This window comes from Ambystoma mexicanum, chromosome 5q (assembly GCF_040938575.1).
Source record: "Ambystoma mexicanum isolate Mex_15411 chromosome 5q, UKY_AmexF1_1, whole genome shotgun sequence".
Classification (NCBI taxonomy): domain Eukaryota; kingdom Metazoa; phylum Chordata; class Amphibia; order Caudata; family Ambystomatidae; genus Ambystoma; species Ambystoma mexicanum.
The window spans coordinates 847,763,606-847,780,894 of NC_090933.1; the positions used below are offsets into that span (position 1 = coordinate 847,763,606).

The following is a 17,289-nucleotide window of genomic DNA, read 5'->3' on the forward strand; positions in this document are numbered from 1 at the left end:
GGAGAGCTAGCAGCTCCATGTAAAAATCAAAAATGACTGCTGGCAAAAGGATGCAGCCTTGTCGGTTCCACATATGACTGAACAGTGTAATAAACTAACATTTCCAATCTGGACTAGCTGATGCCGGTTCCACAGGTTTGAGCCAAATCAGGTTTGTATGGAATCTGCCAACCTTATCTGTGGTCAGCTGTGTCGAATGCTGTGGAGGCTGTCAGCAGGACTAGAAAACATGGGTCCCTTTTTTCCATGATATCAAATTACCTGAATGGTTGCTGTCTCAGTGCTGCAAAGACTCTCTTATGGGCATAGCTTCCTTACATAATCTCACCTCTCACTTCACAAAACTCACATATTCCAAATTCAACATCCTGTACCTCATCGTCTCAGCTAGAGTTTCTCTCTCCTGCATTTTTACTACTCCCTTATACTGTACCCTACTTCACCATCTCCTTTCCCATACTGCATCATATAGTCCCAAACAAAAAGAAAGCCACAACCTTCCACAATCAACACCAGATCCTTTATAAACTTTTACCTCAATCAACTGGTTAACAGTAAAAAATAACTCCACAAAAACAAGGCATACTGAAAACACTGAAAATAAAGTGGTAAAAGTAACTTTCTGAATATAAATAAGCTAACAATTAATGAAGTAAAACATATAATATTCTTAATATTAAATTGAAATACAAAAATGATCAAAACAAAAGTCTCAGAAGCATTATTGTTTAGGGCAGGTAAGCAGGAGGCTTTTCCACCATTTTTAAAGTAGGCCTTCTCTCTCAGATCAATTAGGATGCCAAGACTGTATCTCAGTGTTACTATGTTTTTATTCAGGACAGTAACAAGATTGGTCAACTGAAAATAAATAGGAACGTTCATTGCCCTGAGAAAACTCCCTGTGGACAAATGTAATTTTGTTGGTGCAGATGTGTCAGCCTTCTGGGCCATGGAACCAAATGTGTCAGCCTATACATTTTGAGAGGGTTACCTTACCCCCTCTGGTATTGCAGGCTCTACGGTGTCCCAAAGCTTTCTTCTTCTGCACTAGTCCCGGGCTTTTCGCTGTCCCATACTCAATGATTATCCAATGAAAGAGCCTTGTCAGCAAATGGGCCAGTGGAAGCAGGTGACAGAGAGAGGTACAGAGGGACCACAGGATAACTATTGGCTTTCTTTTGATCTTTCTTTCCCAACTTGTCTAAGCTCATCAACACATACCTGACCGCAGCTGGTACCTCCTCCCACTGTCTTGTCCTGCATATGGCCATGCGGGTCCACCAGAACATGCCTGTTCTTACTATTTAGGTCCAGTTCTTCTCTCTCTGTAGTCTTACATTACCACGTGATATTCCTTGTGTGTCTTTCTTCTCCCCTCCTGATGATAGTTATTGTCTTTTCTAGGCCAATTTTTGCACACCTGCCACCTCATCCAAAGGGAGTTCTTTCATCAGTCTCTTCAGGATCGGTCTCTCCCCTGATGATACTTCCTTACAATTAGTTTCTGGTATGGCCACAGCCTTCTCTTTGGGTTCTCACAGCCTCCGCGTCCACCCCTGCTTGTAGACTTTCATTTTTATGTTCTGAGGTTATTCTCTCCTTCTACCACTGACCTTTTCCCAATGTCAACTCCTTTCTTCCTCCTTTAATTCTCACACCCTGTCTCTGTTTTTCTCCATCCGTGGGGTTAGGACCCCCTCTCTGAGTACCACCTCCTCATGTCTGCTTTCAAACCCAAATGTCACCACTTTCTCTTCTACTTAATCCCTACTATCTCTGTTTGATCACACTCAACCACTGATGTTGTTAAGCCCTCCGTCTCCTTCACACTATCACCACCTCCTTCTCAGTTCAACCACCTCCTTCTGCTCACTCTCTCTCTGATATTAACACTTCCTACTTGATTACTTGGTCATCTTATCTCTTTCCAAATTCTCTTGCCCTCTGCTGCTGTTGCCATGACTCCACTCTGTCTCTCCAGCATCTACACCTTCCATAGCTTTTTACACTCTAACTTTCTCGAAATAATTTATACTGTCTTCTCTCCTCCTCCCAGGTGAAATTCCCACTGAGGGTCTGCATCTGTGTGGAGATTGGGATTAGCTGTTCTCTGTGAGGACACCTGGTACTGGCTTTTGCTCAACTTACAGAACCAATCTCATAAAATGATCTGTCCACCATTTTGGATGGTAGTTCTCTCCCTTTACAGTTCGTTTTAGATATTCCCATGTGCATAGGGGCAAAGTGCAAGAATGTATTCCCAGGGCACAAATCTCTTGTCTGGGTTTTTATTTTTGCTAACTTTGTTTCCTGCGCTGAGACTCCACGAATAGTCAACATTTTGTCAGTGGGACTGTGGAGTTCACATCATATCCCATAGTATTTATATCCCCTAGTCTTTATTAGTGTATGATTAATTTGACAGTGGGACAAGGCTGCAACTATAACAGAACATCCGTTACCATTACGAAAACCAAAACCTTTTTCTCTTAAGTGGAAAACTGTTGAATTGGCTGCCAAAGGTTTAGGTCCGCTTACAAGAAGCTTTATATTCTCTCACTACTGAATGGGTTTCATTTGTTTTATTTTCTTTGTAATATACTATAGCCAAAATCAGCTTTGTATATATAAATCATAAACCAATCCAAAAATAGTATTCAATAAACCAAAAGCATCCTCATAAAATCCTCATAAACAATTACATAAAATTGTATATGAATAGTAACCACATTAAATCAGTATACAATTCCTGTCAATAGTTCACATAAAATGTCCATACACACAGTATAAAATGTAACCATATGATATATAAAATTAAGATCATTTCCATCCAACAAAATCTTCCATAAAATCGCAGATTCTAACAAATATGTTGTATTATCAAATGATTCCAAATACTTATTTCAGATATTACACAAACTGATACATGAAAACAATAGATGTTCTCTGGTTTCAATGGCACCCTCCCCATACAGTTGATAGAAACGATCTTGTCTGGGTATTCCCAATTTTGTACATTTAATCTCCAAGGTAGATGTATAATTAAATTTGATCTTCAGGTACAGCCTGAGTGTGTGACTATTAGGATAAGCATCCATATATTTGGGAAATGTAACACAGTCTAACCTATAATAAATAAAAGGTACACTATTAATATCGCCAATCTCATCATATCATTTTCAAGATCCATAGTCCTTTATCATATGTTTACATTTTTATTTTGTGATTGAATTGATTTTCCCACAGAACAGAAAGCTTGGGGTATCTGCCATTTATCGTACGTTCCCCACCAACTTCCTCAAACAACCAAACCTTTCATAGTCAATCATCTCCAGAAAATTCTGGAAAACTGGTACCATGATTGTATCGTTATCAAGTTTCCTCAGTTTCTCATAGCACATTACCAGATTATAATCTATCTCTAACAATGTACTTATAAGATCAAAGTTCAAACGGACAAATTCTAAGGGCAATGTGTTATGCATTCTTAACAGAAACCCAAAATCTTACATTTCAATTTTATCAATGCCTTCTGATATTTGTGTGCCCATACCTCAGTGCCACAAAGCATACATAATAAAATTTTAGCTCGATAAAGCAGCAAAACCGTTCTTACGGAATAGCCACCCTGTTTGTCAATGAATAGGCTCAACACTTCGGTTTGTCCAATGCATTTAGCATAAATATAATTCCAGTGCAATGTCCATCTGAGCTTATCTTATCGTCAATCATTACGCCCAAGTATTTACAGCATTTAACTTGTTCGATTGGTTGAGAATTAAGTTTCCAAACAAATTTAGTAACCGATTTCCTTGCCTGCGTGAATACCATCATTTTAGTTTTCTCAATATTGATATGAAGGCCATTTTCAGATGCATAGTTAGCTCAGGCAACTAATAGCAATTGAAGTCCTTTTGGGGTATGACCCAGGAGTAGATCGTCGTCTGCATATCCCAACCATCCTATTTTTGGCTGGACATGCATGAAGGGGTTTCACATAGTCCTGCAGGGTCACATGAAGGGTTTGCTCCTTCTCCATGACTGGTCTGGCCTACTAAGATGGTCGGGTGTGAAATTCCAGGTCCCTAGGTTTTGTTGGTGATTCACCACTGTTATTGTCCCCTGCCACTTGACAGGGCCCAAGGTGCCATGACCAGGGGATACTCCCCATACCATCCCTGGGCCGAACATCCACTGGCTCGGGGTGGCCCCTGGCCCCCTAAGTCATCACCTTGCCAATCCCCAAAACAACTCATGAATGGAAATAGGCAAATGCAAATGAAGGAGTGACGAGTTGAGCTGTGGGGATTGGGTATTCCTCCATAATGCCAAATCAATAAAGGAACACAAAATAATATTCTCAAGTCTAACAATAAATGTATTTATGTTTAATTTATGGATTTAATATGATTTTGGTAGAGCTGTTTGCAAAGTCTATAATGTAAGATTTGGTATGTTCACCTCTTAATTTTTGCTGCTTCATTTGCAGTCTAAGTTATCATTTCCATAGTATTATTAAATAGAACAAACACGCTTCGACATGCTCTGAGCCCATCCCCTACTTCCCTCAACAGCACAGAAGTTCTCCGATGGAACTGCTCTTTGTACCATCACAGACGTCTTTGCACCCCACCACACAGAGCAATCTCAAACCCTACATACACACTGGTACACAAAAAACCTCAACTCCAACAAATGTCTCAGAAATAAACTTGAAAATAGCTGCCTGTAATCCTCAGAGTCCTCAAAAATGCCTGGACTGTGTTTAAACTAAACATCTGAAAAGTCTGTCTTGATTATATGTCCTACTGTTCGAAGGTCTTTATTGTATATTGATCAGCATCATCAATTGGATACAAAAATAGTAATTACATAATCATGATGTTTTTCTAAAAGAAACAGGAAAGGCACAGAGCTTACATAATTGCAAGAAAGCAACACAAAATGTCCCTGTGATTAAGTAATGCATGCTGTTTTGCAATTCTTAGAGAATGTGGACACACATGAAAGACCATCTGCTGGACATTGAATGTTGATACCTTTCCCAGATATACATTAATGATCTAAATCGTAGTATATCAGAACATTATACCTGTTCGGATCCAGGAATTCACCTATTCTGAATATTTGCACGCTGAAAATGTATTCACTTTGTCTCTGATTTTAGCGTTGCTGTACAGAAGCTTTCCAGTGAATCCCGTTTCATTGTGTACGAATTTTGGCAGAGCAGCCACATCTGGAAAAAGTAAGAGCAGCCATTTTGATGTTAAATTGGGTTATGTCAATAGGATAATGAATTAACTGTAAAGAGGGAAATTGATTGAACCATTGGTTGGATAATGACATATATAATGTTTATACACATATTCAGCAGTGTCAATGACATAATACAGTACAAGCTTTGGTATCGGACACCCTTAAGGAATCATTTATGTTGGATAAGAGAATGTATCTGTTCTGTATGGTAGAGGAAGCATCCTGGACTTCTACTCCATTTGCTGGCACTCTACCATCCACAATTCTCTGTTATCTGGCCTTTAAAGTTAGCATTTTATCTTCCAGAATGCCCTTGTTAAAGGCCATGACAGAAGCCTGCAAATATACTGTTCTGCATAATGAAGTACAAATAACAAAGCATGTACTGTGTAAAGTTCAACAAAGAAAAAAGGACAAAACATGAACCCTGAAAATAACAAACTTCAGTATACCGATTTGTACATAATATACTGGCTTACTAGACCGAATTGTTGAAATCAAACTTTTACATTCAAAAGAATGAAAAATATTGTGCCTGAGTTATGAGATGGAAATTAGATAGATGCAAACTACCCTACAAGTGATTTGTTAATGAGCCGATCGCAAACTGTCCTTTCTTGCACCAATCTGTACATGGTGCATGGCCGAAAATACACCCCTGCCCATAATAAATTCCAATATAGTATAGTGAGTATAATTAGTATAAAAGATGTCAGAGAAGTCAAATATATATAAATAAATACATTGAATTGACCTTGACTTCAAACTGGTGGGGTGAGTCTTTACACATGTATTCATATTGATATTGATATTATATTTATATCGCGCTCGTACACAAGTGTTTCAGAGCACGAGTTTCAGAGCACGAGATTCATAAACTGAACACAAGTGCAGAGGGTATTTCATATAATCCTTAAAGTGCTTCTTGATTTGTAGCCACAGGCCATACAGTGCAATGTGAACCGATTCCGAGTCAGAATTCCAAAATTGGTCCGACTTGACAGACTCGTGTCGGCTCACAAACTGCCCCAGCGTGTTCATGTAAACTGATCCCATACATAGATATTCAGTAAAAACATGCCTTGCAGTTTCTAATTTCGTCTGCAATCTACGTATTTAAAGATGTTCTATACTCCATGGGTATCTTAGTAGAGACTCCCAGACTCACCATCAATGGGAGTTGGTTGATACGTAGTCGCAGCAAAACATTTTGAACTGCCAGGCTAGAGCTCTGTAATGAATAGGGTCGCATTTGTAAATATAGATGGGTAATGCTAGTCACATACTTGTAGTTCTTTAAGGTGGACAAATATTCAACATTTTTAGTCCAATCCACTGTTCTACTTTGTGTTTATATATTTTCTTAATGGTCTCAAAGCTAGCTCCCCTTTCAAAATGTGGTGACCATTCAATGCAGGTAAAATGTTCTTCATTCAATTTTGCAAACCCAAGCTTTCTACATAGGCCAAAGGGCTCTGTGCCATAATTACTGGCTAACATCCACAACAATGGGCATCGAGGGTTGGTTCTAGATTTAATGTACATTTTCTCTGTTCTAATCAATGCCTGAATACAAAGTGAAACCAGACCCAGCGCCAATCATACATATGCCATAGGAGTAGATGGAGCTAGGTTCAGGATTCTCCTCCAGAAAGCACACTACAAAATGGTTAACCAATTCAAATTCCTCATAGCCAGGGCCTCTAGCCCATATAAAATAGCAAGACAGAAGCACTGTTTATAGAGCCTGAGGATCGAAAACCCTGCAGTTTCCTTGGCGAATTTGTTAATCAAAAAGGTGAGTTGGCAAGCTTTTCTTTTATTCCCCTCAATGATGTTCAAGTAATCCTCCTTTGCACTCAGATCCAACCCCAAATATGTGTAACTTTTCAGAAATTCGATGGTCCCAAGTTCAGAATTGAGGGCGACCCGATTGATTTTACTGCTGGCCACCACCATGGCTTTAACTTTTTCACATATTAATACACAGTTCATTTGCATTGGCATATTGCATGAGATCTCTACATTTTGCTATTCTTCCACTGACGGTCCTGTCCACAAGGACCAGGTCGTCAGCATATAGCATACAAGGGACTGCACAATGTCTGACTCTAGCCGGACAGCCGACCGCAAGCAGACGCAATGGTAGATCAGCCAAGTAGAGGTTGAACAGCAGGGGAGCCAGCACACAACCTTGTCTGATCCCCTGCTGGTCCTCACCAAGGCAGATAACGTGCTCACATTGTTGAGTCACACCTGCACCCCTGTCGTGGTATGTAAACCGACTAGGAGTGCCAGCTGCCAATCGGGGCAGGCCAGCCATCCCAACTTCTACCACAAGATGGATCATTTGACAGTATCGAATGCCGCCCTAAAGTCGATGTAAATTAAGTACAGGGCTGGGCTGCACCCATCCGCTGCCTCCTGTATAAGTTTATCCAGCAGTCTGATGTTATACTAGTGGCAGAATCAATGTCGAAAACCTGTCTGCAGGGGGCTCAAGATGCTTTCCTTAGTCACCCAGTTTTGGAGCTCAGCCAGTACAAAAGAAGCAAACAACTTGCCAGTTACGTCTAGGAGTGAGAGCAGTCTATAGTTCACTGGCAAATTTCTGCCACCCTTTTTGTATACTGGCAGCAGAATTGCTTGCTGCCAGGACACAGGTATTTCAGAGTCCATACAAACCTTATGAAACAGGGTTTTTAACACTTTTGACCATAGCCCAGGATCTGCCTTGAGAACCACGTTTGCAGGAAAACTTGACTGGGAACCAGAGTGCGTGCCTTGCCATCATTCTTAACACTATGTTCCAGGAGTCCCGGGCTCAAGAGGCTGCAGCACCAGGGCCATCATGCCTTACTATAGAGAGCCATAAACATGGTTTTCCCCCTCCCCCTATCAAGGGTAAGAGTTGTGCTCTGGAGGGAGTTGTTTCCCAGTCACCTGCAATTGAAAAAAGTGCAAAAATACAAGTACCAGAATCTTTAGAGACATCAATGTGAATTTTTTTTTTTATTTACATTTATAAAGCGCTCACACAGCCCGCAGGCATCGAGGCGCTGTTACAGGAATTGTTTGTTTTTCTTAGTTGCGTATTTTTTTTTGTCTTAGTTACGTATTTATAACGCACTTAAACACCCAGAGGTTTCTAAGCGCGGACCCAGGGATCGAACCTGTTGTTGCTTCGTGTCGTCTTGCTTCCAAGACGCGCATGCTGCCGCTGAGCTATCCTCCCGGGAATTAACATGAAACACCTGAAAAGGAAATGTAACTAGACACGCCTGAAAAGGAAAAGAAACACAGCCTCCCTGATGATTGATGGAGTCAAGAAAACGTTTGGAGGAGAAGACAATTTGTTGCTATAGTAGGAAAACTTGACTGGGAACCAGAGTGCGTGCCTTACAAAACTGTTCAGGCCCGGGAGCCTTATACATTTTTAGATGGATAATGGCAGTTTAAATCTCAACCGTGCTAATATTTAGTGGCCAAGGGGGCTCAAACCGCTACCTACTATCACATCTGTAGGATGACCCATAGAATTTTCAATGTAATCTATCCACCTTGTTTCGCTAATAGGATTGACTATTTGCTTCACTTTTCCCCCTTATCAGTCGAGAGCATCTGCCATATGGTCCGCGGCTCCTTGTAACATAGCACGGCGAACATTTGTTGCCAACTAGCATTTTTGATAGAATACCTCCATCTTTTTAGCCACGATCTATATCCCGCTTTTATCGTCATAATCGTGGTTTCCACAAATACCATTGGCCCCCTTATCCCTTTAGCTTTCCGGATCGCCCTTCTCATATGTCTTTTGGCATCAAGAATTAATATGTCGAAAGCATTAGAATGCTTAGAAGAAATTATTGGAAGCCCCCTCGCTGTAGTTGCCACTTTGGACATGAGCTTCTTTAGGCGTTCCTCCATTTCATTCACACTAAGTCACAGAGACAGTGAATTGAAATATGGTAATCTGGCTCACCACCCTAGCTGCATTTGCGATATTACAATGGGACCACCACACAGAATAACCTGCATGATTAGTTATTGCTCCCCCACTGCCCTCATCTCTAGTTTGTGTCCCTGGCATTGAAACTGACAGTGCTATAATAAAATGGTCACTATATTTAGTGCTAGGCACCTGCAAGGAGTCAACCAGCTCGGCACAGGAATTACTTCTAAAGAAGTAATCTAGGGTTGATGTCTTTTTGCCCAGATGCCAGGTACACTGACCTACACTATACCCTATCATTCTGCCATTGAGCATGATAATCTTCCATTCTTTAAAATATTTTACCCATTAAGCACCCTTATTGTTTCCATGCGGCTTAACCATAATACTAGTTGCATTTGTATTTTTATAGTTAGCACAACAAGTCTCAAAATCCATGCATCCCGCGTTCAAGTCCCCTCCCAGTAAGATGAACTCAGGACCCGGAGTAGATGTATAAGCAATACACAAGGTATCGATGCAATCAAACAGATCATTGAGGTTGGTTACATCATGAGGTACATACATGTTAATCAATAACATCACAACAGGCCCTTCTTCGCCATTGACACAGACCTCAATGGCCAAAACATTTCTATTGTTAGAAGGCAATCTTCAACTAGGTATACACCATTTTTGTTTCACACCTATCAGCAAGCTGCCCAAGCGGCAACCTTTTGCCCCCTTTTCGGCCAATTTCTGCTATAGAAGATAATCATCCATCAAAATTATTGAGTTGAACCATCTCTCTTGGAGAAAGATGATATCATATTGTAAGCATGCCATTGGACAAGAAGTGTTTATGTCCCCTGGTGTTCCAACTGGCCAGTATCCAGGTTCATTTAGGTTCAGGCAATTGTTTCAACAGAAACCGTTTAAACCAACACAAAAAATGGTGTTTATTTCAACTTCACACTTGTCAACAGTAACTTGTTTCAGAACCCTTGTGTGCACAACAAAGGTTTAATAGTTGACACTCATTATTTCTGAAATTACAAGATAAATGTATAATCCCTCCTGATGAGCCACCCTATATTAATGGTGAAACACGTGTAGAGGACAACTAAGAGAACTTTGTCCCAACTTGATGAATTAAATATTGAGGACAACTAAGAGAACTTTGTACTAACTTGATGTATTACATTTGAAAATTAGAGGAAAAGTAAGAGGACTTTGTGCCAATATGATGAATTGAATGTAAAAGATAATTAATATTAAAACCAAGAGGATCAATTAGAGAACTTGGTGCTAACTTGATGAATCACATGCAACACATTATTAAAGCTCTAATTAATGTAATACACAGGAATTTGGAGTAAACATGTTTATGTTCAATCAAGTAACCCTTATACCCACATGGACAATTCTATCAAAAAAATGTACAAGCTGGTGCAGTTATTTGATTCCATTCATTTTTGATTTTGCAATGGATATTGAGTAGACACAATTGTAGAGGCAAACCATCGACAGCTTTTTATCCAAAAACCAACAATCAGATACATTTCGCCATATGTTTGAGCTACGTCTGCAACTTCCAGTTTATTTCAAAAGTAGGGGAAGTAGATAACAGTTCAAGTAATGGTTGCCGGTCTTGGTTGCAAAATACCCTACAAAGTAAAATTATAGCTAGACCTTGACAAAGCACCTAAGAAAGTAAAGTAAAACCTTTGTCACAGAATACAAGTGGACGCAGATACAGTCTTTAAGAGGGGTTGGTATTATACCTGGTTACGATTTCTTTCTCATCCAAGAAAATTGACTGGCCTCTTAATTGGAATAACAAATATTTACAAATCAGAAGAAATATATACTAACGATAGTCCATTTATATTAGTGGTATCAGTAATGTTGAAAAAACCTGATTACCCTTGTAACTGAATAAAGAAGGATAAGGACAAATCTTCTGCCACAGAAGATGACCTTTATTTCACAGCCCCTCTTGATTATTAATGTATATGACAACCCCCCACACCCACCTCCGCCACCCTCTGGGAGGATTACAACCTACATTTATCATGTCTACTATCAATTGCTGAAACATAATCATATTCAATTTCGAGAATTGGTTCTAATTTTTGGAGGCAATTTTAACACCCATTGTGGAGTTGAATAGGATTCAATGCTATTAAAGATTATTTGGAATGGTGGTATTGCTAAAATTAGATTGCTTAAATCAAGACGTAAGAAGAATAGGCGTAGATGGTTGCACTTTTTATCTGGGTTGAATGTGGTAATCCTCAATTGGAGAGCCCCAGGTTATGTACCCGGTAAGTTACCATATAGGATTCAATGCTATTAAACATGATTTGGAATGGTGGTATTGCTAAAATTAGATTGCTTAAATCATGACGTAAGAAGAATAGGCGTAGATGGTTGCACTTTTTAGCCTGGGAGAGCCCCAGGTTATGTACCCGGTAAGTTACCATATAGGATTCAATGCTATTAAACATGATTTGGAATGGTGGTATTGCTAAAATTAGATTGCGTAAATCATGACGTAAGCAGAATAGGCGTATATGGTTGCACTTTTTAGCTGGGTTGAATGTGGTAATCCTCAATTGGAGAGCCCCAGGTTATGTACCCGGTAAGTTACCATGGATGATGGGTAAATAAATAATTGCATTTGGATTATATTTTTGTAAGGTGTGAGGATTTTGATAAAGTAATCCACCTAAAAGTAATGGAAAATGTGAATAGTGACAATTTACTGTTATCACTGGATCTTACATTAGATTACCATAAGAAGCGCGATTGTAAGTTGGAAGCTACAGAGTTTAATAGCAATAGGAAATAGAATAAGATGGACATGGCATAATATAAAAACTCTTAATAGGAATATAGATTGATACCCATTGCAGGTTGAACTATTCAAGGGTATCTCTTCACCGGATTATATTTGCGAATGTCTATCTAACTTGACAAAAAAATTGTTGACCAATTGTATTACCCTGAGTAAACAAAATAAAATATATGATGCAAAAATTGCAGAGTAAAAACGCATTGAGAAAAGATAATCGCAATATAAATAGAATTACATTCTTAAGTTGCTTACAAAAAAGAGTCATCAAGATTGAAAATAATACAAAAACTTGCTGAGGAGATATCATTCCTCTATAAGAAACATAAAATGGCAAATAATGATTAGAACGCTATCATGCAAACTTAAAAAAAAATGTGGTATCATTTTGAATAAATATCTTGAAACCTTGGGAAACAATCACAGAAATGAAATAGTGTAAGTGTACAAGGGACACCTTCTATAATGGAAACAAAAAATGATGTGCAAATGGAATGGGGTTTAATTATAAAAAAAATTATTTTTTTTCAAACATAGATATAGATGATATACATTTCCTAATAATGAGGTTGAAAGAATCCAGGGACAGATAATTGTAACGCTCACCTGATTCCCGCAGAGGCGCCGGTCTTGACTGGGTGAATGCCGTATCTTCAAAGGTGATGTGTAACACACGGTTGGCTCTTTGGGCTGGACCTCTGTGCACTGTATGTCTGACTCGAAGAGTAAGATGTCTGCAGATAGAAAATATGGGATTAATGAACTGGGGTTATTGGGTGCCTCTCTCCTCTTCCCTTTCTCTTCTCCTGTAGAACCCCAAAGGTTAACGCCCTCACCTTAGGTAAGTGAACGCCGAGCTCTCCATCTGCCTCGGGGCAGGGTGCCGTAACCAGTTTCTTCACTGGATAAGGGTGCAGGCCTCTTGACCTCAGAGGACTGCTGTCCGTCGTTAACTGCACGAACGGTAAGTTCTGGGCGCTTCAAATGTCTTAAAAGTCTTTTGTAATGATATCTCTTGTTTTGCAGGGTTCCGGCGATGGCGGATGGCGGGCTGATGAGAGTTGAGGATCGAACCCGCGTGAGGAATAGAAGCGCCTGGAAGCACGTAAGTAAGCGCTTGTAGCCTGCTTCACGATGTGCACTAACTGTCCCTTTTATCTTGCAGGTACAAGTTCGGAGCTTTAGAGAAGCTGAAGGGTGCTGGAATACCCACTGGATTCGGCGTGGGAAGGAGTAATGGCACGTGAGCAATAAAGTTGCCCAATGTCTTTAAACGCACCTTCTTTTGTCTTTCAGATGCGGGATGCAGCGCCGAAGGCCTCCGGAGCGTGCGAAGAGCTGGTAAGCTTTTGTCTTTCAGATGCCGGAATGCAGTGGGAGGACCTCCGGAGCATGCGAAGAGTAGGTAAGCCTTTGTCTTTCAGATGCCGGAATGCAGCGCGAGGCGTTGGTGACAGCCGATGGACCAGGTAAGAGATGCGCTGCCACTGAAGACCGTAGTGCTAACCTGTTCTTTCTTTGTCTTTACAGGTGCTGCTGAAGACTGGATTCCAGGATGGTAAGCCTTTGTTCCCTTAGGCCCAGGATCAGAAGCAGAAGACACGATGAGCGTTCTGCTGCAGAGAATGCAGAATAACGCAAAGCAAGATTCATCCATCGGGTGTGGTTTAAATAGCCTCCTGTAGTGCTTAGGTGTCTCCTTCCACAGCCTCGCCTAGGTAAGAAAAGAGTTCCTGCTTTCCAGAAGAGTTCCAGTGTTCTGAACCTAGGGAGTGGCTCCTGCCCCACCCAACAGGAAAAGTAGTCCCAAACAGAAGAGAATCAGGGGCTCAACTGGCAGGTAAGTAAGCAGCATGGTCTGCTGCAGGTAAGTCCACCCAAGCATTATGAGCCCGGCGCTTCCAGCGCTGGGACTGGGCATCTTTATGAGCCTGGTGCCACTGGCGCCAGGACAGGGTCCAAAAGGTCCCAATTGGGACTGGCTGGCACTCGGAACCGGGGTTATGGGTCTGCTTCCAAGGGAGTCGGGCAAGTCCTGATCTTTTGGAAGCAGAGATCATGACAGCACCCCCCCTCAAGGCCCCTCCCAAACCGGGCTTCTCCGGGGGTTTGGGCTTGTTAGGAAATGTTCGATGAAATCTTTTGATTAGACGAGGCGCGTGGACATATTCTACAGGTTCCCAGGATCTTTCTTGGGGACTGTAGCCTTTCCAGTCAATCAGGTAAAATAGTTTAGATTTGGAGATCTTGGAATCCAGGATGCTTTTGACTTCAAACTCGAGTTCTCCATCAACTAGAACAGGTTTTGGAGATTTAGTTAGTCGGGTTTGAGGTTGCACGGGTTTTAATAGAGAGACGTGGAAGACCGGATGTATCTTCATGTGAGGGGGCAAGTCCAACTTGACCGCTACTGGATTTACTATGGTAGTGATGGAATAGGGACCAAGGTATCTTGGGTTGAATGTGCGTGGTCCTTTTAGAGGTAGATATTTGGTGGATAACCAGACTTGTTCTCCTACTTGATATTGGGGGGCTTCCTTCCGATGTTGGTCTGCTCCTTTCTTGTATTGTTCTTTAGCCCTTTGAAGGTGAGAAACGGCTTCCTTAAAGGCTTGGGTGATTGTAGAATGCAGGTGGTCTACTGCTGGTGTTCCAAGATCTTGGAGTGGATCGAACTCCGAGGTTCGAGGGTGACTACCGTATAAAAGAAAAAACGGGGTCTTCCCAGTTCCCGAGTGGACAGAGTTATTGTAGGCATATTCGGCTATCCAAAGGATATCTTTCCAAGTTTTTTCAGTTTGTTGTAGCATGCAGCGCAAATACTGTTCCAGAGTTTGATTGGTCCTCTCGGTTTGTCCGTTGGTCTGAGGGTGGTGACTGGTCGATAGTCTCACATCAATTTGAGCCGACCGACAGCAACTTCGCCAAAAATGAGAAATAAATTGACTACCTCGATCCGAAATTAGAACTGAAGGAAAACCGTGCAGTCGGACGATGTTTTCGAGAAATTCTCGGGCCAGAGTTGCTGCTGTTGGTAAGCCTTTGAGTGGAATGAAATGCGCCATCTTGGAGAATAGGTCCACGATTACTAGGATCGTATTGTATCCGGAGCATGGAGGTAGATCGGTGATGAAGTCCATAGAAAGCGTATGCCAAGGGCGAGGTGGGATGTCAATAGGGCGTAAGAGGCCGGCTGGTTTTTCCTTTTGACTCTTGTTTTGGGCGCATACTCCACAGGACATTATAAAGTCTCTGATATCTTTTTTCCAAGACGGCCACCAGAAGTAGCGCTTGATCTTTTCCGATGTCTTGGTCATACCGGGATGTCCTTCCATTAAAGAATCGTGATAACAAGAGATTACCTTTTTCTGTAAATCTGTGCTGGGCAGGTATACCCGTTCTTGGAAATATAATAGGTTGTCCTTCACCGTAAAGTCCTTTCCCTGCAGATGCCAATTCTGTATGTCTGCTGGAGTTACCAGTAGCCTGGCTTTATCCTTAACTTCCTCTATGGATTGTGTGGCGATTACACCTAGAATTCTTTGTTCGGGAATGATAGGTACAGGTTTAGGATTGATCAAATGTTCTTCCACTCCCATCCGAGAAAGGGCATCAGCTTTACCGTTCTTTGTACCAGGTCGATAGGTAATTATGAAGTCAAACTCAGCAAAGAATAGTGCCCAACGGAGTTGCCTAGAGGATTGAGCTTTTGCGGTTTTCAAATATTGCAGGTTTCGGTGATCTGTAATCACAGTAACGGTGTGTCGGGCCCCCAGAAGATAATGCCGCCAAGCCTTAAAGGCGGACTTGATAGCTAGAAGTTCCTTATCAGTAATAGTGTAATTGATTTCAGGAGGCGAGAATTTGCGGGACCAAAATGCCAGAGGATGCAACTGATTGGTTACTGGGTCCTTTTGTGATAGAACTGCCCCCATGGCAAGGCTCGAAGCATCAGTTTCAACGATGTTGGGGAGTTCTGGGCGAGGATGTTTTAAGATCGGTGCAGAGATAAATCTAGTCTTCAAATTCTGGAAAGCTTGTTCTGCCTCGGTAGGCCATTCAAAACGTTTGTTTTTCTTTAACAAGGCGGTGATGGGCTGGACTATTCGAGAGAATTCGGGAATAAACCTGCGGTAAAAGTTAGCGAAGCCTAACATGCTTTGAACACCTTTTACGGAGGATGGCGATGGCCATTTGAGAATTGCATCGACCTTCTTTGAATCCATACGCACTCCGCTAGGTGATAATATGAATCCCAAGAATTCAACTTCAGTCACGTTGAAAACACATTTTTCCAACTTAGCGAAAAGTTTGTGTTGATGCAATCTCTCGAGGACCATTTTCACGTGTTTCCGATGTTCAGTTTCCGATGAAGAATAAACAAGGATGTCGTCAATGTAAACAACAACACACACATCTATGAGCTCTCTGAGGACATCGTTCATAAAATATTGAAAGGCGGCCGGGGCATTGCAAAGTCCGAAGGGCATGACCTGATATTCAAATAGCCCATACTTGGTGCGGAAGGCCGTCTTCCATTCATCGCCCTCTTTTACTCGTACCAAGTGGTAGGCTCCTCTAAGATCCAGCTTTGTATATATGCATGCTTTTCTGACTTGGTCCAGGAGTTCATTGATCAAAGGTAACGGATATCTATTCTTAACGGTGATCTGGTTCAGGGCGCGATAATCTATACAAGTTCTAAGGTCCCCTTCTTTTTTTGGAACGAAGAACAAAGCTGAGGAAGCAGGGGACTTGGAAGGACGAATAAACCCATTCGCTAGGTATTGATCCAGGTATTGTCGGAGGTGAAGATTCTCAGGCTCAGTGAGGGCATAAATTCTACTACAAGGAGGAGTAGATCCAGGTATCAGGTCTATCTGGCAGTCATAAGACCTATGAGGAGGTAGAGAGTTAGCCTGATCCTTCCGGAAAACATCTTGGAATTCTAGGTATTCAGGAGGTAACTGGCGAGCCTCCGAGGAAATTGCTGCCAGTGCAACACCAGGTCGAGGGTGACAAGTAGAGACACATTCTGGAAACTGAACCGTTCTTGCTCGCCAATCGATCTGAGGATTGTGCTTCTCTAACCAAGGAATTCCTAGAATAATCTGGAACTGAGGGGCCTTGATCACATCGAACACGATCTTCTCATGGTGTCCGTCTTGACTTACTAGCGTCACTTCTTGGGTGGTATGCGTTACTGGTCCGGAGGCTATCTCCGTACCATCCACCGTAGTAATGA

The 17,289-nt window shown here is 41.5% G+C and overlaps 1 protein-coding gene across 2 annotated transcripts in view; it reads left to right on the forward strand.

Annotated features, from left to right (window-relative positions):
* The window catches only part of NECAB1 (N-terminal EF-hand calcium binding protein 1), a 1,669,886-nt gene that overhangs the window by 1,568,556 nt on the left and 84,041 nt on the right, over nucleotides 1-17,289 (forward strand). For both annotated transcript variants that reach the window (XM_069621337.1, XM_069621338.1), the window contains one exon: nucleotides 5,168-5,245. In XM_069621337.1, coding sequence (XP_069477438.1) covers nucleotides 5,168-5,245 — 78 coding nt within the window. The remainder of the gene's footprint in view (nucleotides 1-5,167; nucleotides 5,246-17,289) is intronic.